The 25,013-nt window shown below is 38.7% G+C and overlaps 1 protein-coding gene across 1 annotated transcript; it reads right to left on the bottom strand.

The window, feature by feature from the left end:
• Positions 1 to 21,532: 21,532 nt before the first annotated feature.
• On the bottom strand, positions 21,533 to 22,752 carry LOC124405887. Its single transcript, XM_046881153.1, has 2 exons — positions 22,030 to 22,752; positions 21,533 to 21,916 (listed from the first exon to the last, which is right to left on the bottom strand). Exons 1-2 carry the CDS (start codon positions 22,750 to 22,752, stop codon positions 21,533 to 21,535), a joined length of 1,107 nt encoding a protein of 368 aa, XP_046737109.1.
• Positions 22,753 to 25,013: the final 2,261 nt, after the last annotated feature.

A 25,013-nucleotide genomic window follows, 5' to 3' on the forward strand; every position in this document is an offset into this window, starting at 1 on the left:
TTAAATTAAATGCAAACTTATTCGAGAGTAGACGCATCGGTGAATTCCACCGGGTTATATTGACCGCCCAGATACTTCAGCAGCAAGCGATCCTCCTCGACAGCCTGCACCAAGTTCTGCATCAGACCGTCGTCCTCGCAGAGTACCTTCGCCATGCGTGCCGGGAGAAAGACGCTGAACGTCGCATCCACATCGACGACCACCCGTTGACCAAATCGAGTCTGTACCCTCCTGACACTTGTGATTCGGTAATTTTTTGAAACTTCTAAGTCGGATAGCTTCCTCGTTGGTAGGAATTCTTGCAGTTTGCCAATTTGGTTCAATTTTGTGAAATCCATTGTTGGTGTTAATTTTTTCACAATTTCAAACTTTCCAACTTCTTTGTCACTTTGTTAAGTTCAGATTTTTGATGAACAATTTTTTTCAAGTCTTCAAGATTTTTCAAGAACAGATCAATTCGCCGGCGTAGTTGTGCTTTGTCGGAGGTTCTCTTCATGAGAGCTGAAGAATCGTTGTGAGAATAACGTTCTGAAATTCAGGGTTTTATACCATATTTCTCCCACCAAGCGCTCAGAACCTTCCAGAATTCAACGTTGCACCGAAAACCGATGGACGCAGGCCTCTCGACGTCAAGTCGCAACTCGTCGGACAATTCCGAGAATTGTTTGTCTGCCTAAGATTCCGAGAATCGGTTCAGGGTCGCAGGTTATCTTTCTCACGGCTCCGGAACCTTCCAGAATTCAACGTCGCACCGAAATCCTTTGACCGCGGGCCGCTCGACGTCAAGTCGAAACTCGTCGACCGATTCCGAGAACTGTTTGTCGGCCTAAAATTCCGAGAATTCGTTCAGGGTCGTCACGTTCAACGTCGCACCGAAATCCTTTGACCTCGGGCCGCTCGACGTCAAGTCGAAACTTGTCGGAGTCATTGCATAAGCCTCCCAACGTTGCACTTCCGCCTCGAAACCTCTCGGTCGTCGGAGGAAGAATCTTCCAGAAGCTGACTCATGGAACCTTCCAGAAACTCAACGTGCGAGGGTTCGGCGTTGAACGGTTGAGGGTCGCGGTTGCGCTCGGTAATGCGGTCGCTCGATCATGCTCGATCACGCTCGATAAGCATGGTAAGGGTAAGACCCCTATGATAACTGACAGCACTTCTTACCGACCGGCATGATTTCTTACCGACCGGCACGTCAATCTAGGGAATTTCTTACCGACTGGCACGCCAATCTAGGGGATTTCTTACCGACCGGCACACCAATCTAGGGGATTTCTTACCGACAAGGATCAAAACGACGATAACCCCTTACCGACAAAACTCAAAGTGATGGTAACGCAGAACGCTGACGGCTCGCCGGAGTATGCATAACCTTGATGGGTTTGCTTCCGGGCTGGGCGGCGGCGGGGGAGGGTGCTTTGCCGGTAAAGTAGGATGCGTGGCGCAGAATCCCCCTTGTATTGCTACTAAAATTACAAATCCAGTCCAGCAGACATCTGTGCACATATCATGGACTTTTTTCAGATTTTTTCATAGCAAACTCCTGGTTGTAGAAACTCTTGAACATTCAGATAGCTGGTTTCCACTGGTTTTTGAAAAGCGGCAGTCTCCTTCTCTTGACAGTGTGAGCATCTGGTTTTGTGTAATTTTTTGTCATTTTTTCTGATTTTGTCCAAAGGTGCATCATTGTTGAGAAAATTCAAAACTCATATTTTTCAATATTTTATGGTCATGACCTCAAATTGATTTTCTCCACATACATAACTAACACTGGAAACTGTAATGTGAAATCAGTTTGGAAGAACGTTTCCGATTTAAGTTTAATGTTTAGAGAGATCGCCAAAAGATGTAGATCATCGACGTGGGATCCGCGAATTAGCGATAACTATGAGGAATCGGGATGATGATTATCGATACAGAATGTTGATTGAAAAATAAATGAGACACTTTATTTTTCATGTACGATACGATCTGTATCGCAAGAGAACAGACCTACAACTGAGGTTTACAGAGACGAAAGGATACATGGATGATACACACATATGATTTTGAGACAGCGGACAATACATGTTGCGTGTCACAGCCTGATCTGTTGCGAGGCGCGACATGGGCAAGCGACTAGATTTGAGGTAGAGACGGACAGGTAAACATTGCACGCGAGTGTGAGTTCAAGTACGAGGATGATTTTAAATGGCGAGTGAAATGAGACAGAAATGAGCGCGATACAATACTTTCAAACGAATCGATACTTTGCCGAAACAGTTAGCTTAGAAGTTTTTGTCTACAAAACTCCGAAATATGATATATTCTTCACAAGTGAAACTTGTTCATTGTTCTTCACTAGCAGCTTTTTCCGATTTCAAGTTTTAACAACATTTTATAGTTAAGGGGCTGCTGCCATTTTGGTAAATGATTTGTTCGTTTTCATATCGATAGGGATGAAAGTTCAGATCAATAGAAATCGATTTGGGCCAGTTGATTAGCGTCCTACGTCTCTGCGTTTTTGAGTTGCAGCACTTCAAAAATGTAGAAAAAAGGGTACTAAATCATGTGTTCGTGTCTGCCTCTTAGACTGATGGTCAGAATCATCCTCAAAACGTTGAAAATCCAGAGGCAGACATGCAGAGCCCTGCATTATCATGTAAAAATGTAAAAAAAAGCTCTACTAAATCATTTGTACTAAATCATTTGTTCGTTGTTCTAGTTGCGTCCATTCGATTCAATAGGACTACCCGAATACAAACAAAAAGTTGCCAGACATTTTGGTCACTGATTTTGAGGTGTACCATTTTTTGAAGTTCACCAGAATCAAGGGAAAGTGGGTATTACGGCTATTTATTGTTGGTACTAATAGTTTTAGTATCATTATATTGTTCAGTGTTTTTTATTGGGTCCAATAAAAAGAAGAAAAAAACAGATTATTACAACGTCAGAAGACGCAAATAAATTTAAGGATGTATGTCATGGATCGTCCCAGCCAAAAATTGTATACGATCAGACTTTTCTTACTTTGTTACTTAATAAAAATCTCAAAAAATTTAACAACATTCGGCATGCTATGAACAACAATCATCAATATTAATATTGCCCAAAAGTTATTAACAAATTTTTTTAACAAATAATTATTTAACAATTTATTGGCCAGTTCTTTTTTTTCTTATGCGAATTAAATTTGTGTATCTTTTTGAAAATTAGAACTCACTAATAAATTGTTGAATAATTATTTGTCTAAGCAATTTGTTAATAACTTTTGGGTGTTATTATTATCGATATATATATATGTATAGGTATATACTTAGACCTACACACATATCTATGTACAGGTATGCCCCAACTCTCTACGGAGTTATAACGTTCTAACTTTCTTCTCTCTAAGAAAGAAAGACAAACTATACAGTTTATTTTATACCTGCGGGACGGCAGGTAACAGATTTAGAACCCGAATATTTGAAATATGTTTTTAAAATTGTTTCTATCGATTGCTTGTACGTAACATTAATTATTTTCATTGACATTTTGTAGCTGCAGAATTTTTTACCTGTGGCTTGGCGCGAGCGTAGAGTTAAAAAAAAATTATTATCAAATGGTCTGCCTTTGGAAAATCAAGGGTCTGGATGTCTGCCTCTGGATTTTTAACGTTTTGAGGACGATTCTGAGCATCAGTCCAAGAGGCAGACACGAACAAATGATTTAGCACTCCTTCTTTTTTAAATTTTTTAAGCGCTGTCAATTGACTACGCAGGTCTGTCATGGTGGCAAACGCGGCCCTTAATGTTTCTTATGGTACAGAAATTGATATTAACAATGTCTGCCATACGAACAAATCATTTAGAAATTTTGGCAGCCAGCTCCTCAACTATTACATCGATGGCTCGACAATATTTACAATTCTCGGTCTGTTATTTTAGGCCAGTGAATATGTCGCTCAGAAACGAGAAGTATGCATTTTATAACGTATTTGCGGGGTAGTATGGATGATTTGTTGAAGCGGTGTATTCTGCGCTTATTTCCAGATTTGAGGGCTTCCCCGAGTGTCAGTGGTGCCGTTATTGCGGATAGGCGTTTAATTCGATATCTTGAGAACGATTCACCTTACACAAACTATACAGACCTTTCCTGTTATGAATTAATTTTCCTGACTTTTTTATCCCAAACTTTTGTTCTAGCATCAATATTTTCCGAGCTATTTTTTGGAAAAGCACAAACTTTTCGCCAATATCTGCTTAGCCGTTCACTTTTATTAAATTTTAGCTAGTTTCAAACTCATAGATCCTTTGATTATTTACATCCGATCGAGTTATTCAATCGATTTACTTTTTTATACAGGTAAGTTGACTAATAAATAATCATCGAATGCTTTAATATTTCTTTTTCAGTATTGAATAGGCATGTACACACTCATGTCATATTGCATTGATGGCGCGGAGTTCCATCTATAAACTAAGCAATAACTACAAAAGTATTGTTAGTAGAGAAAATAATCTTGGACAAAATGTGTAAGTAATCAAAGGATCTATGAGTTTGAGAATAGGTAAAATTTAATAAAAGTGAACGGTTAAGCAGATATTGGCGAAAAGTTTGTGCTTTTCCAACGAAATAGCTCGGAAAATATTGTTGCTAGAAAAAAAGTTTGGGATAAAAGAGTTAGGAAATTTAATTTATAACAGAAAAAGTCTGTATAGTTTGTGTAAAATGGACCGTTTTCAAGATATCGAATTAAACGCGTTATTTGCGATAGCGGCGCCACTGACACTCGGGGAAGCCCTCAAATCAGGAAATATGTCAGCTCGGAATACACTCCTTCAACGAATCATACATGTCATCCCGCAAATACGTTATAAAATGCATACTTCTCGTTTCTGAGCGACGTATTCACTGGACTAAAATAGCAGACCGAAAATTGGAAATATTGCCTAGTCATCGACAGGGTTGCCGGATGGCAATCTATGTTACCAAGCGGCGATAATGTTTTATTCATCAGCTACAGGTAGCCAACTCGACTATTCTTTTTTTGTCATGCATATATGAATTGACCTACTTATTTTTTATATTGAAAAAATCTGATATGATAACGAAACTTTCTTAAAAATTTTTTTTTTTTTGTATGTCAATAAATGTTAGTACGAATTTTAAAGCCGTAACAATCATTGTATGTGTATAGAAATAAGACCGACACTTTTTTCTCTTTGTGCTGATTGTAACTTTGAATTCAATAACGCTCAATAGTTGGGTTTAACTTAACGCTGAGTAATCAACTTTTGAATTTAAATAAAACTTCCGGCCTCAACTACCTGCACGCCACGACGGGGCTATTTCGGAGCTACACGCATGCTGCGGCTAACGAGTCAAAAGGTTCTGGCAACCCTGGTCATCGATGTAAAACGGCGCTAGAACTTGAAACCGGAAGTAGCTGCTAGTGACGAACACTGAACACTTGTGGAGAATATATCATATTTCAGAGTTTTATAGTCAAAGACTTCAAAGCTAACCTTAGATCGGAAACGTTCTTCCAAACTGATTTCACATTACAGTTTCCAGTATTAGTTCTGTATGTGGAGAAAATCATCTTGAGGTCATGCCCGTAAAATATTGAAAAATATGAGTTTTAAATTTTCTCAACAGTGACGCACCTTTCGAAAAAATCTGAAAAAATGACACAAAACCGGATACTCACACTGTCAAAAAAAAGAGACTGTCGCTTTTCAAAAACCAGTGGTAACCAGCAATATGAATGTTCAAGAATTTTTACAACCTGGAGTTTGCTACGAAAAAATCTGAAAAAATCTGTTGGATTTGTAATTTTTTTTATTTTTCGGAGTGAAAATCGTGGATTTAATGCAAAAAAACTGAAATCATGTTTCTTGGCCATAACTTCAAGCAAAGTGAAGTTGGAAGTCTAAAACTGGATATGAATCAATCATTCACCAATAGAAAACAGAAGGTCACTTGCAGAATCCATTCCGAGCGGGGGCACTTTTGGCATACTTACCCAGCTGATGCTCTTTACATAATAATATACAAGAAAAAAAGTAGAAAAATTTTGAGAATTTTCAAAAAAAACTCAAGCGTGATGCAACAAGGTCACAATTACAACTTCATCCCTATTTCTATTTGTGCCAGACCAAAGCGGCATACGATAAGATTTTGCTGCTACCTCTGACAATGCCACTAGTTCTATACCACCGGAGACATTAGTACATTTGAAAATTCCTACGGACGATGATGATCTGCCAACGTTGTATAAATTTCGTCCAACATTAAACTTTTTAGTCACGAGAACCTGATGACCACCTACATCTAGAATATTGCAAACTTCACAAAGAGATCCATCTTTAAGTATGACAGTGTTGTTTCCGTCATAATTACCGAAAAAGTTTTTACCAGATTTCAATGTACTGAATTGCCTGGCGTTTGCATCGCAATTCGTAGGAAGGGGTCCATTGTTATGCATTCCTGATAATCTGGTTTCATGGCTGCGGGATACTTTATTAAATGTTACATAACAATCACGCTCCATCAGTCACCGAGCAAATTGCTGAAGAGGTCGATGCTGGTTCCTTAAATATTTACGAAAGATAGGCATGTTATTTTCATACGGACAAGCTGAAAATGAATGTAGAGCACCAAATTGTCGGTAATCGTCAACCAGATGCAAGAGACCATGTACGTTGGAACTCAGAAATGCTGGGCCACACAAATCTTTCGTAGATGTGACGAACAATTTTAAAGCATGTTCTGCAAATAAAAGGTCTTCATGTGATGCGGACGAAATTGAAAGGATGCGAATAGCTATATGAAGAAGCAGAAAGTGTTGGTACTAGTCAGGTTCTAATACACGATATAGCACGACGGGGCCAGTATGTAAGAGGAACTGGCGAAACTCAGTTGCTTTGTAGCGTTTGGATTCAGAAATTGGCCGAGGATGACGTGAGAACTCTCGTGGACATAGTTTTTCAATGGCTTTTAGACGTGAAGATATTACACTAATTTGTTGGCCTGACCACTTAGCAGCATGAGAAAACCTGCCGTCGACCCCACCTTCGATCAGTTTCTTCATTACCCCTAAGAATGCCAGATGCATTTCATCATATGGTACGCCTGTTACCCTACCTATTAAAAGAACAGTGAGAGGGCTGCCTCCTTCCTTGTGGTGATCCTTGTCAAGTTCATGCTCGTATTCTATATCAGTTCGCAAACGGTGGTCAGTACCACGGAAAATCATGGTTCTTTCTTCTAACCTTGAACCTATGACTTCACATTTGGAGCATGGTTTCGAAGACATATGTCCTTTGTGGTTTAATATAAAAGATTTAGCCGGAGCATCAGCTATAAAGCATCTGAACTCCATTTCTACTAAACGATTCTTGAAGCCGATACCACCATTAGAAAATTTAATTTCGAATATTAATTGGATACCACCATTGGCAAATACGTCTTGGACTTCATCAGTCAACATTTTAAAGAAATTCATCGAATCTTTTGGCTTAACCTTCCCCTGATAGACACCTGCGATAAGTATAGAGCTATCAGGAATATTTATTATCCGAAACTAGATAGGCCAATACTGAGATGAACCGTCTTTTGCGCCAGCAGCTCCATCAGTACTAACATCGATTCCTAAAGTGTCAGGTATGGCAGATGTGTGTTTCGACAGATCCTTCAAAATTCCAGCAACAAGACCTACATGAAAATATTTTCCAGGTTCAACCTCAATCAATTCAACACAACATTGCAAGTTCCAATCAATGTTTTTACATCCTGTGGTAAAGAAGCCAAACAGCGATGCGATCTGAGAACTGTAAGTATTGATTTCCCTGAACATTGTTGATGTTCTTAATAAAACAATCAGCTAACTGAGTTCGAATGCAATTTTTTAAACGAGTACTGCCTTCTTCGTTCATCGACTGACTACTACTATTTTCTTCACAGCTAGAATCTGAATCTGTACACCCACATTCAGAAGAATTATCTTTCGCCTCGTGACCTAAGTTATTCCACGTAACTGAACTTTGCGGTTCGTGAAGAGGACTGTTATTTGGTACAACAGATGCTACAACGTTTTCATTATTCAAAGATATTTCTCCAGAATTATCATTATTGATGATATTGTAACATAAATAAAGATTAACATTGGCATGCCTTGCCATTTTACGGTCATTTAATCGATTACAGCGTTGCCGTTGTGTGAGTTGACTAAAAGAGTTATGTTTCAGTCTAATCATATTCAAACATGTATTGTATAGACAGGGTACAGAAATGATTAAGAATATTACGTATCGTTATAGTAGAGGCAACAAATCGTAAATTGTAAATTGTAATAAAAAGTCAAGACAACATTACATGACTTAATATTTTATGAAATATCACTTTCGTACGTCAAAGTAATAACAATGGCCAAAAATTTAACCAAAAAAATGAGCTAATGTAGGTAATATCCAAAATAAAATTTAGACCCGCAATACAGGTGTCCGTGTGTGTATTAATTTTAAAAGACAATTTAAATACAGCACGTATCCTGATTTGAAATGAATTGTTTGATCTATATGTTCTTCGCCAGATTCGACGCCACTGAAATCGGCGGACCCAAGCCAAGCTCTCCCGGTTCCCGCCATTATAATATATATACCCTGCGCAGAAGGGCGGGCAGCTTATGCGCAGAACGAACAACAGAATTTCAGCAGAAGTCGCATGAATGCTGCAGCAAGCGCTGTGTGACAGTCCCTTACAGCATTGCTGTTTGCTCGCTTGTCTTGTGGTGCCATGCAACAATCCATGCATCATTCTGCCGCGTGGCACTGCCGATCAAGATCTTGCATGACCTGACGGCGCATGAAATGCTACCTGGGAGTATGTCATATTTGTGAAAAACAGTTTACGCTTACAGACGTAAAATATCGGAATCACTGTCATTTCACAGAAAAGTACCGTGCTACTGCTCATCGAGCTTGCAATTTAAATTATCAAAGCTCACATACTCTCCCAGTGATATTCCACAATCTGTCGGGTTACGATTCATACTTTCTGATTGAAGCATTGGCCACGACTTTCGAGGATACTAATTAGCTTTTACCCGTGAACAAATAAAAGTACATTTAGTGCACAAAATTTGTTAAAATAACGCACATACAGTTTCGATTTATAGATTAGTTCCGCTTTATGCCCAATAGTCTTGAGAAATTAGCAACGTACCTGGGTGATAATCAAAAAGCAATGACACATAAATTTTACACAAGCTCTGAAAAATTTGAGTTATTAACCTGGAAACGTATTTTTTCGTATGAGTATACAGATAATTGTTACAACTAAATTCGGCAACCAATCGAAATTAGTGTACACTGATACCGATAGTTTGATATATCACTTCACCGTGCCCGACATATGCCAGTGTATGGATGAGGACTTGCATAAATCGGATACAACTGATTACTCAGTCGATAACGCTTACGGAATGTTTTTAGCAAATAAAAAAAGTCCTCGGCTTAATGAGGAATGAAAACAATGGTCGAATAATACTAGAATTTGTAGGATTAAGAGTCAAATTATATTCATTTAGAGTTTTAGGAAATAAGAACAATAAAAAACGTGCTAAAGGGGTTAAGAGATCAACATTGAGAACAATGACTTTTAATGATTATTTGGAATGTGTCTCACAACATGAAAATTTGATCAAAAGTCGGAATCTAATGTTAAGTTAAAAGCACGAGGAAGGTATACAGTAGAACAGAGGAAGGTGGCACTGAGCTGGAATAACAAGTGGATCGTATTCCACAACACGACCAACACGCTTCTGTGGAGCTATAAGTCTGGACCTTAGCATATACGCTTTAGCTTTATGATTACCGCATCGTAGTCTATAGGGTATGAAATTCAATTGTAAGTTGTTAAATATAAATTATTACAAGGGATTTTGCGTATACACTAAATCTATGTAATGTTTTTAGTTTCCATTATACAATATTTCTACATAATTTTCTAAAAATTAATTTTACACATTTACATTTCATCAACATGAAATTAGATTGTATTTGTCCAAAGAGTAGTGTTTATTAGAGCTATCATTTTTCTAGCCTTGTCTGTATCTAGATTATTTAATATGAGATTCAAATCTTTCTTGATATATTCACTATTTACAAGTTCAGCAAAAAAACTTTTTCTTTCTCTTTCAAAGCGATCGCACTATCGTATTGCGTGTTGTAAAATATTTTCTTGGAGGCAATAATGACAATAATTATATAAAAAATCACTCGGATTATATTTATGACTATCTATTATTAATCGAGGGCAAAAGTTATTTAGTAGCCTTAGTTGGAAAATAGCTTTTTTTTAGTAAAGTGGTAAATTTAAATTAAGAAATGTTTCTGTTTTTTCTTCTTCCTGTTCAACGTGTTCTTTTTTTGGTACCAGCAATGGAAGAATGTAGAGAGAGCGCATACATGCGAGTCGGTCCTGCAGTTCTAGGTACTCCTTTAACAATATAATCAGGTAATTTTTTTTTTAATGTTAAAGATTCTAATGTAATACTATGAAAAGTTTCGGCTTTGTTGATTATTTCGAAGCAACTTCGCCTCACCTGCAAGAACCTATCATATTTTTCTTGGCCAACATGCTGAGAATTTCTCAATTCATGATGACATATTTTCGGGTATCTAGTGTCAGGCATAGATAATATTTTATGCAAATAGTTTAGTGTCAATTATTTAGTGCCAGATTGGACGAATGGAAATCTTAAAGATATATAATTTTTTACATTTTCTATCTCCTTATTCCTGTACAGCACTGGGGAAATCTTCTTGCATTCATTAATACCTGATTAAAAGAGAGATGGCGCTGTGCCAGAACTACACAGTACATCATATGCCTCGCCCCCCCCCCCCCCCCCTGCCCAACTCCGTAAGCGGGCATCCCTTCAAGGTGGGGATGAGTGATATTTGAACAAATATCGTATTGTTACACTTTTTGGTGTAACGAATAAAACGAGGGTAAGAAGCTTAGTTAGGTGAGCAATTAAAAGGCGCTAAATGAGAAATATGCTTTGAGAAAAATGTATTTGGGGTAAAGAACGTGTTATCAGCTCAAAGTCTGAAACAGATCTGTTTTTACAATAATAGCGGTTGACGCAGCAACCTTATTCATTTGATGACATAAGAAGACTTAGTTTTCTTGCGTCACATGCCGACTACTAGATCATTAGAAAAGGGGGTAAAACGGGTGATTTTATCCTTTGTAACAGTATTGCGAATCGATATGTATCGACATTTAAAATGTCGATACGCTAAAATATTATAAAAATATCGCTGTCTAAACGGGGCAAATGCCCCTGCCTCAGGATTTTCAAACTATCCTTTCAGAAATGTTTCTTTGGTCATGAAAACATGTGTCTAGCGGTTTATAACTCAATAACTCCCTGTCACCTCTCGGCGAAAGTGAAAAATTTTTTGAGGAGAGTCGTAGAGTCCCCCAACTTGAAATTTTCCAAATTTTTTAGGAGAGTCAAAAATTGAAAATTGATTTACTCATAACGGACCATCGATCATCGACAAACGGTTTCACATCGATTTGCATTAAAATGGTTAGAATACACACAACCGACAATCGATTAAAAAAAGAATCAATCCAATCGGAGTAGATGCGGGGCTAACTATATTAATGGCGGTCCCAGAACGCCTCCGGTCAGGGACGATGGGGGGGGGGGGGGGGGCATATGATGTACTACGTTGTATAACACCTTAATATACTCCAATAGTGTGACTACGCTAGTCACCCCAAACACCACATTTTCAAAACACAGTGCCTGGTTTGTCTGTTCCCGGCGAGCAGCTCGTGTGGTCACCAATCGTCTTTGCTCCGTAAACCTGTCGACGTTCGATATCGTGACAGTTGTACTGGTGCACTTTTGTATTACTTGTAAACTTTGTATGTGTACATTTGGTTCCGGCTTGAGTCCGAATTGTATTAAGTGTGTTGAATTTAAAAAAAAAAGAAAAAGGGGAAACCCATGAGCAGTATAATTGAGTTGATCCCTCTCCTCAGCACAGCAGGTTTGCTGTGACTCCTGACCAACCTAGTTTATAATATACAACGTAGTTCAGGGACTATGCCATCTGTCTTTTAATTATTAATAAATACATATAAGTTATTTTCCAAATATGAAATATTTTCCATTCGATTTTCCTAATCATTGAAAGTGGATGTAAAGAAAGATCAATAAAATCGGTGAATTTGTTTGCCAACTATACGCTTGATTAATTTTCATTCATTGTTGGTTATTGATTGTTTTCCAAACTACAAAAATGACTTTTCCAATTTGTCCAAACGATTTCCAAACAATTTAGAGCATTCATTATGAAATAGGCTCCACTGACCAAGTACACGGTCGTGTAAAACGCTTCAAAGCGTTTCAAAATCGATGTAAACTCTCGATCCCAGAGGTCGAAATTGAATTTCCTGTTCAGTAGACAAAAAGATCTCTCTCTTTCTCTCTCTCTTTCTCTCTCTCTTAGTGAGAAGACGCCGAGGCGACAGGATCGCTGAAAATTCTTTGTGCGACGTAGACCTCTTTCTCAATTCAACCACGTGCAATTTAACCATGTAATTAAGTTGCGTCAAAATGTCTTCAAAAAGTAGACTCATACATCTCTTGGCTTTCGGAAATATTAAATAAAACATCGAGAGTGGATCGAGTAGCACTCTTTTCCTGGAAGATCCGAGCTATGTTAATAAATAAATGAATTGTCGGAACCTGTGCCACATTCGTTCATTCGTCGTTAAATTATATTGACGTGGTCGTTTATTTTGCGAATTCATTGTAATATGCAATATTTAAGCCTTAGTGTATTGTAACGTCTCTTTTTTCTGTGCCTATCACAGATGCGTTGGACGTACTTTATCCCCTCGCTAGGGGCTCGTATGTCAATCGGTGTTGATGTGGGCGGTCCTTGCCCAGGAGTGTTGCTCGTCCTTCGATGCGGAAGTACAACGTTGTGCGCAAGAGTGTGAGGATTTGTGTGAGTGGAGTGGCAAAGAATCTACCACTGCAATAGTGTGTAGACCACGGTCTTACATACAGGTCTTGCAACGAAGGTAGTGGGGGTGGTTCATTTCACGGGCGGTTATTTATTTCACCTTGTGGCCGCCAGGACGGCGTTGTGATCGTAGGATGGATAATCAACGCGTGCGCAATACAGCGCCAACCTGATAATAATATTATTGTTGTTATTACAAGCAATGAATTGTTAGGAATGAAAGTAGTTAATACAGTATGATGCACGCGCTGATTTTAGGTTGTATGCTTCATTTCAAATATAAGTTTGGTGGCATATTTTCATCCCTACCCCACGTCATCCCTAGATAGCAGCGCCGCGACATGGCTATTTCAAATACTTAAAGCACGGACAACAAGCGAACCAAGCCGCTCTGTAGAAAATTGGCTTCGTTGCAAGACCTATATGTAAGACCGTGGTGTAGACGCAGCCGGAGAGTTGAGGTGGAGGATTTAGCAGTGCAGAGTGCGCTGCAGTAGCGCACGACCGCAGCCGTGTAGGTGTGTGCAGTGGCAAGGGGTGAGACGTGACCGGTGGGGTGGATGGATGTATGATTTAGTGTTAAAACATATGAATGGTATAATCTCGTATAGGTAGCGACATCTACTGATAGACACTGTAAGTCTTTAGTTGAGACTCTATATTTTTAGTTATGACGCTTCTTCAAGTTACTTCATGTACCTGTTCGCATACACGTTCTCTAAGTTCACTTCAATAAATAATATTATATCACAATGTTGTGTCTGAATGAATAAAAACCCATCATTTAGCAATGCAGAGTGCGCTGCAATAGCGCACGACCGCAGCCGTGTATGTGTGTGTAGTAGCAATGAATCTTTCACTGCAGTAGTGAGAAGATGCAGCCAGTGAGGTAGTGCACCTCCATATAGTTAGCCCCCCATGTGTGTGGATTGGATTAATTCTTTTTGCAATCGTTTGTCGGTCGTTTGTCGGTCAATGATGGACTAATCCGAACGTTTGTCGGTTATTCCTCGATTAGAAAATAATTTTTCAGAATTAGCATAAAAAATTTCTCCAGTTGGCCCCTTGACGGAACTGTTTCCGATTAATTTTGATGGTAATCGACCTAGAATCGTTTGTCGGTGATTGATGGATCATTCTCGCATAGTCAATTTAGATAGTTTCTGTAAAATCGTAGAAACAAAAATCTAATCTGGGTTGTCTATTGCTAATCGCTGCGTGGAAACCTACCGTATGTGTTTATTTCATGGACTAGCAATTAAATTACATTTTCAATATGGCGGCGAGCCACCACACATCCATACCTGCCAAAAGACCATACGGATCTGAAGTGTTAACTGGGTGAGTTTCTATGAAGTGATAATGTATGTTATTGGAAAAAATTTTCCGGGGAGTTTTTCTTGCATTTACAAAGAAAATATGAAAATTATTCAACCGATAATGAACCATCAATAAGCGAAAAACGTATTTAGATCAAATTGCTTTGAAATAGTTCAAATATATTTTTATCGAGAAGCTAGGGGAAAAAATTCGCATAGGGAATTTTTTATAGTTAGCCCCTTGATGGAATTGTTTCCGATTAATTTTGATATTAATCGATCTAAAATCGTTTGTTGGTAATTGATGGATCATTCTCACATAGTAAATTTGAACAATTTCTACAAAATCGTAGAAACAAAAATCTAATCCGGTTATCTATTGCTAATCGCTGCGTGGAAACCTACCATTATGGCGGCGAACAGAATCAATTTCTTAACCTCGCTCTACGGCCATGCTCTACGGTATCTCTACGGTATTCAAAATGATTCATAAGTGTGAGCTCGGAAAAAAATGTGACTCAAAAATTGAGGTTAAATAACCAACTAGTGGATAATCAACGCTCCGGTGAGATTACGACGGTAGGGTGGGTCAAATAAAATGACTATTTTTTTCCCCTCGATATAATGAAAAATTGATTGTATGGCATCTCAAAAAGGCTGTAACCGTCGAGGTTAGGAGAGTCTTTTTAGTACATTTCTGTAGAACTTTTGATGCTCTACAAAAAAGCTCTCTTGTATCTAATTGATAGAAGTAACCGTTCAAAAAATAATCGCTTTAAAGTTCTTCAATTATTTATACCATGAATACTAGTTTAAACACTAGATGAAACTCAAACTCTAAGAAACTCAAGCTTTAACAGCGATTATCTTTTGAACGGTTACTTCTATCGATTAAATACAAGAGAGCTTTTTTGTAGAGCATCAAAAGTTCTACAGAAATGTACTAAAAAGACTCTCCTAACCTCGACGGTTACAGCCTTTTTGAGATGCCATACAATCAATTTTTCATTATATCGAGGGGAAAAAAATAGTCATTTTATTTGACCCACCCTACCGTCGTAATCTCACCGGAGCGTTGATTATCCACTAGTTGGTTATTTAACCTCAATTTTTGAGTCACATTTTTTTCCGAGCTCACACTTATGAATCATTTTGAATACCGTAGAGATACCGTAGAGCATGGCCGTAGAGCGAGGTTAAGAAATTGATTCTGTTCGCCGCCATAATGGTAGGTTTCCACGCAGCGATTAGCAATAGATAACCGGATTAGATTTTTGTTTCTACGATTTTGTAGAAATTGTTCAAATTTACTATGTGAGAATGATCCATCAATTACCAACAAACGATTTTAGATCGATTAATATCAAAATTAATCGGAAACAATTCCATCAAGGGGCTAACTATAAAAAATTCCCTATGCGAATTTTTTCCCCTAGCTTCTCGATAAAAATATATTTGAACTATTTCAAAGCAATTTGATCTAAATACGTTTTTCGCTTATTGATGGTTCATTATCGGTTGAATAATTTTCATATTTTCTTTGTAAATGCAAGAAAAACTCCCCGGAAAATTTTTTCCAATAACATACATTATCACTTCATAGAAACTCACCCAGTTAACACTTCAGATCCGTATGGTCTTTTGGCAGGTATGGATGTGTGGTGGCTCGCCGCCATATTGAAAATGTAATTTAATTGCTAGTCCATGAAATAAACACATACGGTAGGTTTCCACGCAGCGATTAGCAATAGACAACCCAGATTAGATTTTTGTTTCTACGATTTTACAGAAACTATCTAAATTGACTATGCGAGAATGATCCATCAATCACCGACAAACGATTCTAGGTCGATTACCATCAAAATTAATCGGAAACAGTTCCGTCAAGGGGCCAACTGGAGAAATTTTTTATGCTAATTCTGAAAAATTATTTTCTAATCGAGGAATAACCGACAAACGTTCGGATTAGTCCATCATTGACCGACAAACGACCGACAAACGATTGCAAAAAGAATTAATCCAATCCACACACATGGGGGGCTAACTATATGGAGGTGGTGAGTGCAGGTGTGATTGAGCAATACAGAGTGCGCTGCAATAGCGCACGACCACAGCCGTGTGTGAATGTGTTATGTGTGGCGGCAATGAATCTCTCACTGCAATAGTGATGAGACGCAGCCCGTGGGATGGAGGTGTACGTGATTGACTGAATCTCTCTTCTCGTGTTTGTTGATCAAAATAAGAATTATCAGTCTATTTTGCCATGAGGCATGTAACATATTATACAAAAAAAGAAAATAAAGAATCAAACGGTATCGAGTGATAAAATAATAATAAGAATATTAAAATTAATGACTGTCTTTATAGATCGTTTGACTGGATGCTGTGCATCAAATAAAGATAATAGAAATTTATATAGGTTTGCTGTTTGAAATGATCTGAGATTTCGAGTGGAAGAATATAACACTTCAAATAGATGTTATACCATTAGAACACAATGTATATAGGTATAATTGTATCAACTGAGCGACCTCGGCTGATCCTTTGTTTGGGAATTAGCTTCTCCAGTGGAGAGCTGGAAGAAGAGAGTCTCCTCCTGTGTCCGAGGCGCCGGCTTATAGGTATACTATTTTGGTTGCTTCCCCCTCTCTGTCGGCACGCGAGGTTCGGACGCCGTATGTTCTATAGATATGGGTTTTTACTGGCTGTGCCGATTTAGCGTGCCTCATATAGGTATACTTCTTAATATATACATATTATCCTATTCTCTTTGGTTTTACTTGCTTCGAATATTATCTGGCTAGTTTCAGTCTTTTATATGTTATATTCGCACTTTGCGACGGCTAAAGTTAATTCAAGGAATGATTGATTCGAGGGAAGTGGATCGCTTCCGAAGATTACAATACATGATGCCTTTTGGGCGTCACAGTATCTTCGAATCGTTATTAAACATGTAGAGTCACTTATTAATTTAGAATCTTGATAACCAGCAAGCTTGCGTCGAAAAATAAATGATGGACAGAAGTAGGCATATTTTAATGAGAGAATGAGTTTAAATGCATAATTTTTCTCCGTATTTTTATAACTTCATAAATCCACGTTTCACGATTTTGTCCTGTTTACCGCTTCTCAAGTTTTTTCAATAAACGTATGGACTTATATTTGAACATTTAGTCGCAAGTTTCGTGTTCTTTGTTTATTGAATCTTTTGATGTCCCTGTATACATATATGGTGTAAATTATACTTAAGATTTGTGGCGTCAAAGATCAAAACCTACATACAAGGAAGGAAGATGCTTTGCCTAACGAGCACGCTGACGACAGATAAGCAGTCGGCCTAAGCCCTCTGACCAGGGAGGACTACGAAATCGATTAACGAATCATCTACAGTCATCGCTGTATTCGAAGAGCCAAAATTGTTTATAAAGAAATATCAAGGACGCAAGCTTCGAACCTGTGGGTCGTATAGACACTAAAGAAAAAGGGACGATCTGCATAATCGTCGGTGAATGGGCCACGGCCATCTCTCTCCATCTTTCCCACCAGCCACAAGAAAAAACGATCGTCGATAAGTATAATAGTAAAAGTTTGAACAAGTATTGTATTTCCTCGTGTCCAATTGACGAACCCTAGCGTGTGAGTTACGAGTTTTCTTTTGTTTATAATTTATGTGAAATGTGAGTCGCCAGGCTGACTACAGGCCAATAAAATTACGGTATATGAATTTTCTTTCTCACCATCCGTATAATCAAAAAATCGTAAATATCTATAACATGGTGGACAGGGGCATTCTATTGGCAGACGTTTCGTTCCATTCCAAAAACATTGAACTTCTTAAGCATGCTCTATCTCTTAATAACTATCCGTCTCGTTTAGTCAACGAATATATAAGTAAGAGGATTGACCTTCTGAAACAAAGTTCCACCGACAGTTCTGGACTTGTGATTAATGACACGGAAACGAATGTCACAAACAAATCCTTCATCACCTTTCCTTACGTGGAAGGTCTTTCGCAAATGGTTAGCCGCAGCCTTAGCAGATTTGATGTGAAATGTGTTTTTAAGAATTCTAATGATTTGTCAGGGCTGTTTGCTTTACCGAAAGATCGTATCCCGTTAGAGAAAACCTCTAATGTTATTTATAAGATCCCGTGCAATGATTGTAATAAGTGTTACATCGGCCAAACTGGCAGACATTTAAGAACAAGACTAAGTGAACACAAGCGTAACATTCTTTCGGACCCAGATAAGCAAACAGCCCTGACGAAACATAGGATTGATGCAGATCATAATTTTAATTTTACAGGTGTTAGTATCCTCCACCGTGAGAGGGATTATAGAAAGCATTTGATTTTAGAGATGTGCAGTATTGTTAATGAACGCGATTCAGTTAATTTACGATCAGATACTGAGAACCTTAGCAAAGTTTACCACAGCTTGATTTTAAATCACTAGCTTTCTTCCGTCCTTCCCGCGTTGAAGTATCTATCTACCTATCTACTTAGAGGTTGACATGTACGTCATAGGTTCCCCTTCCCCCAATGTTTCTATCTGAACACATTACTGGTCCGTTCCCGAGGTCGTCCATCGCAACTTTCAATTTCATCGTTCGTTCTGTCAACGTGTTGCTGACACGTGCTACAGCTTTTGCATTCTTTTAATTTTCTAATTTTCCCTTTCCGGCATGAAACTGGAGGAACCAGACAAATAAATTGGTGGTCCTTCTTTCTTTTCAGTAAGCTTCACACCTCTTTGACTTCCAAATAGTCGCTTATCCAATCTTTCCGCAGATGACGACCCTGGCTTCGATCTAGGCTATGTTAAGGTGCCGCTGACCTGACTTGAAAATATCAAATCGTGACGTCATAAATACGTGCAGCGCCTCTGAACGTTGAACGGTGAACTAAGGCCGCTGATTTCATTGGCTTGTTCTGTTAGATCCAACCAATGATGTCAGTTACAGATCGAAACATACTTCTTGTGGACCATAAACGGGCTGCTGTCACATGAAAAACGCGTATACGAATCGAGCCATGTTTACAAAAAAATAACTGATAGTATAAGTTTTCCCGGATAACGTGTGTGCTTTTGTACGTGTGAATCTCCCTGGCGAGGGTGAAAGAAATTGTGGAACAGTGCAATCAGTGAATATTCAACATGCGGTAGCTCCGATCGGCCATGTTTGTTGTCGCGTGATTTTATTCACTTCATCATTCTTTATTATAAACATTATCAGCGATTTGCCTGAGCAGTGACTGAGATTCACACGTACACTATTATTCAAGCTACGATTTAAAATATTTCCAAGTAAGATTCATACTCTCGTTATCGCAGGATTCGTATAGGCTTTTTCACCCAATTTCCCCGCTTCTGACGTCACGAAATATATATATATGACATGCCAGGTCAGCGGGGTCTTAAATATTAATTTTACGCCCGGCATATGAGCCGCTTTTTGGTAAATTATGTAAGTATTTTTTCCTTTTTTCTTGTTTTTGACATCACATTGTTGTAATTTGAGTATATAATTATTCGCCTTATGTAATAACAGTTCCGAGGAGGCCCCCCCCCCCCCCCCCCCCCCCCCCACTAGGGCCGAAACGTAATCAATGTGTTTCATTTATTTTGAACACTGACTGACTGGCTACACCGAGAATTTTCAATCCAATAAAATTACTTTTGTGATATCGAATAATCTCTAGCGTTTTCGATGACCTACCTTTCATATCCGTTTCATGATATCAATTTCTGCTAGGCCTTTCGGAGACCAGCTGCGTATATTTTCAAATAAGGAATTTGTAAAATAATCTTACAGATTAGGTGTTAATCACTGCATAATATACCGAGACCATCTCTAGAAACTAAACAGCAACTGCGCATGCGCCAAATAATTCAATCTCATTGGTCAGCGAAATTGCCCCGCGGCGTAATTTTCGTCAGCAAACCAAGGGGACCAACATACAAAAAATATGACAAGGCTGTGAATCTCTCGCGCCTAAAGTAGCGGATTGAGGTTATGTTAATATTTATTCCTATTTCGCGAGAATTGTCTAAGAATAGTGTCATTCAACAATACCGTCGTCGATATTCGAAGATATTCAATCGACATAATAAAGGCTCGAATGGAGAAACAAATATCAAAAGCTGCAGAAATTGGGTTAGTTATTTATTGAAGAAATCTGAAATAAAATGTGAAACGTCATCAACGAGTGGGAGTCTAGACAAACTGAGGCAGGTAAGTGAAAATATTGTTTATCTCAAAAAGATTCTTTATTCACATAAAATTAATAATAAGTACATTGTTGAAACCCAGTAGAAGGTAGCTCCGGAGTAGATTTCTTACAGTGCAGTACTCCAGAAACCAGTTATCAGTGCCGATGAACATGAAATGAGTAATTAAATCAGTAACAAGGAATAAAAATTAATTATTGATTGTAAACACAAAGTTTAGGAGCACAAAAAGTTAGCGATCACAGCAAACGTACTTGACAAATGTCCTAATACCCTCAAAAACCCTCAAAGACTCCGTTGAATAGTTGACAAAGTTTATGCAAGTCCATTGTACAACAGTCGATGTTCCGTTAACAAAGAAGAGTTCACCAGACATCCAAGTACGAAAAGATAAAAAGGACAACAGTTAATTTCACAGTGTAACTCATGTTACTAAAGAAAAATTAGGAAACAACGCAATAACGTACAGGACAATCATCCCATAGCTCAAGGAGACCAATCTTCACTTCCGTGATAAAAATAAATGGATCGTTGAATCTCAGTAGAAGGTGCCTCCGGAGTAGATTTGTTACAGTGCAGTGGTCCCGAAGCCAGTAATCCGTACCGATAAACATGAAATAAATAAATAAAATCAGTAACGAGAAATAAAAAAAAATTGGGTATCTTGAACACAAAGCTTAGGAGTACAAAAAGTAGCAAGTCACAGTAGACGTACCTGATGCAATACCCTAAAAAAATCCTCGCTGACTCCGTTGAATAGTTGACAAAGTTTACGCAACTCCAATGTACCACAGTCGATGTTCAGTTAACAAAGAAGGGTTGACCAGACATCCAAAAACAGAAAAAGAACAGCAGTCAATTTTACAGTCTAACTCGTATTATTGAAGGAAAAAGTAAACAAAACGATAACTTACCGGACAATCGTCCTACAACTCAAGGAGACCAATCTCAACTTCCCTACTGATCACCCATGATCATCTGGCCACTGGTTCCCTTTCAATAAATGCTCAAAATGCCCTCCAGCAGCTGCAGCGCAGTAACCGAGCCGATCGTAAAATGCATTTGTTGTGTTCGATATAACATCTGGCGACAGGTTCTGCAGAATGTCCAAAATTCTGGCTTGCAGTGCTGCAAGGCCTTCAATTCTACCTTGTGCATAGAGAACATTTTTCAAATGGCCCCACAAGCCATAGTCCAGAGGGGCGAGATCAGGGGAACGAGCTGGCCATTCCACCTCCGGGCTTCCTCTACCGATCCAACGTCCAGGGAACTCTTGGTCGAGGTAATCCCGGACGGCTCGTGTAAAGTGAGCCGGGGCTCCATCCTGCTGAAACCAAACAGGTTCGCCCTAAAATACAGAAAAAGACACGTTACTTTTAGTAAGCATAACAAGTATTTATTTCAAAATCACAGGGAGTCTGCTAATAAAAAGGCCCCCCTCACACGATAAGGTACACTCACGATTTCTTCAATCAGCCTAAGAGCTGGTACGATGTGGTCCCTAAGTAACCGAAGATACTTTTCACCGTTGAGGTTCCCATCGATGAAAAATGGCCCGATCAGCCGATTACCAATGGCGCCGAGCCAGACGTTGAGCTTCAACGGGTACTGCGTGCCGGCCTGAATGAACAGACGAGGGTTGCTTCGGCACCAGGCTCTGGTGTTCTGCCTGTTGGGTTTTCCGAGAAGTATCACCGTACTTTCATCGGAGAAACAAATGCGACTCAACAAGCCCTCATCTGCATTCAGACGTTCCATCATCTCTTGGCTGAAGCGAAGACGATTATCGCCATCACCAACCAAGAGTTCGTGATGTACTTGAAACTTGTACGATTTGTACTTAGCTTCACGCAGCACTCTTCTGACCGACGCCTTGGAAATCTCAAGCTCCTGTGCAACATGGCTGGTTGGCTTGAAGGGATCCTCTTCGATGGTCAAGCAGATGTCCAGCTTGGTATCCCAACTTAGTTGCCGGTTTGGCTGGACCACTTTCTTCGTCCTCTCGTCGACACTCCCAGTTTGCTCAAACTTCAGGACCATGTTCCTGATTGTCGCGATGGACGGTATCGGTCGATCCGGGTGGGCAGCCGCGAAATGATCTCTATTTTCCCGGTACGTCAGTCCTTGATGGTGATGCTTCACCAGCTCCACTTTTTCTTGAACAGAAAACTTGTAATTAGGCATTTTCAACCTGTAAAAAACTTCACAAAAGGATTACGATACTTATCAAACACGAGGTTCACCACGTGCAATCTTTTTGCAAAGTGGCCAGTTTACGCGCGCGGGAGAGTTTATATTCGCGGGTGGAGAAGTTGGGAAACTTTACAGATAGATGATTTGATTGGCTGATATCGGTCGCGACGTTGGTCTCATCCAATCAGATTGTGGTAGCTGCGTGATTTTCGCGCCCTCGCGGGTGTTTTTCAGTATGCACAGAATTATGATACGTACTATTGTCTGGCTAAATACCACGTGGTGATCTGTTTCTGACTTTCAGTTTAAGAAATCGATATCCTTCCTTATCATTACGTGGGAAAACATGGAAATGGTTCCGCGATGAGAACGGCGACGTTTAATTACCGCGTGTTCAGCGGTTCGGATAAACAAATTTTGATAACCTCGCGAGCATGATGTGACATTCGCGATTCGATGAATTTTGTTGATTTCGGGAAAATATGGACTATAAGAAAAATTAACAATTCAAAGTCAATAAATGGAACTTACAAACGCATCACCTGAAACGATATCCAACGATCGGTAACTCGTGATTGTAATTTTCGAACGTGGAGTCAGTTGATGTCACATGGCAATGAGTTACAATAACGTTCATTTTTCATGCAATTTTTTACAAATCAGTTGTGTCCAAAAATATTAGAAGCTCCTAACTGATCATGATACCTTCTAATATTTTCAGATAGGAAACAATCCATCATCGAAGTGGGACTAAAGTTGTCAGGCATCGAAGCGTGTAAGTAAATTTCTGATTCTGTGATCTTTGCATATGACAATATTTTCACGTGTATTTAATGATAAAATTCGTCTTTTTTGGTAGGCTCAAAGTTTCAAGTGTGGTTAATGGGAGGAAAATCATACCTTACCTAATGGTCCAAACGTTGATGGCAAGGACCCTGATTTCTCGATTGGTGCCACCATTCCAACCATCGACCCTGATTGTTCCGTTGTTTCATCAGGCAACAGATACCCAAGGGAATTTCTTCAGGTCGTCGCCACCTTCTGAACATCAGTTGAGACAAAACTAAAGAGCACGACACGCCACAGATCATGATTTCTAAATATTCGATCATTTTAGATTGATCGAGCCAATAGTAATAAGTTTGTTTTTCAACAGTTGCTACTAATTAATTTTGCCGAGGAATCATTCCGTGCACCATTGTAATCCAAGCGGTATTATTAGCTCGCATTTCTTTTCAAATTTTATTCTTTTTAGTTTTGATATTTTATTTCTTACTCTCTTGGTATTCAATTCAGATGAATAGTGTTTCAAGTCTTGAATCAGATTCTACGAATGAGTTTTGATAGGTAAATTGAACCAATCTCAATCTAACAATGTTGGATAACTTCAGTAGAAAATATCTTTGAAGCCAATATTAATTGACGGTATCATCTGACTAGCTAGTTGCAGCTATCATCCATGCTTCAGTCTCGTTCAACTCCAGCAACGTCTACAGAATGCATTCACTTACTAGTACACGTTACAAATGATCACTTGGTCTACAGTAGGATTTACTTGCTGGCTAACTTTTTTATTATGAATCTCTATCAGGGAGTTATCCGGTAACTTCTCGATAGCTTGAAACCAGATTCAATTTTACACTCTTACCATGGTCCTTCACTTAGACTGAAAGTTTGTGAATCTACATTTATTACAATTACTTCTGCATCCCATATTAACACTGTCCGAAACAAAAAAATCTCATCCTGAGATTGGAAATGGAACTCGCAACGCAAAAGTTATCTAGTGGCACAAGTTGAAAACAAGGAATTTTATAACGGTTTCAGCGACATAGGAATTCCTTCCGCATATTCATGTTACCGGATGATGTTCCGAGCACTATGAAGAAGATACTTTATTGGATTTAGGTTTGAGTCTATTGTTCTTAAATAACAGCAAGTAGGAGATTATTTGAGAAAATGTTTTCATGAACTTCGTTCAAAATTAGGTATTCATTTGTTTCAAAGGAACAAGGGCTAGAATCTTGAATTTGATAAGTTAATATCTTCATATTATTGATCTGAACATTTCTTTAAAACATGGTTATCCTGAAAGGTAATTGTGATACTGAGGTACATTTTGAAAATGTCTATTTTCAAATTGGGTCACAGAATGTTCCTCAGTTTTACTCTTCGGAATAGATTTTCTTTGTTTCGAACTGCACCAACATGAAATTCAGAAATTATTCCAGTAAATGAAATATTTTGATTTT

This window comes from Diprion similis, chromosome 4 (genome assembly GCF_021155765.1).
Source record: "Diprion similis isolate iyDipSimi1 chromosome 4, iyDipSimi1.1, whole genome shotgun sequence".
Classification (NCBI taxonomy): Eukaryota; Metazoa; Arthropoda; class Insecta; order Hymenoptera; family Diprionidae; genus Diprion; species Diprion similis.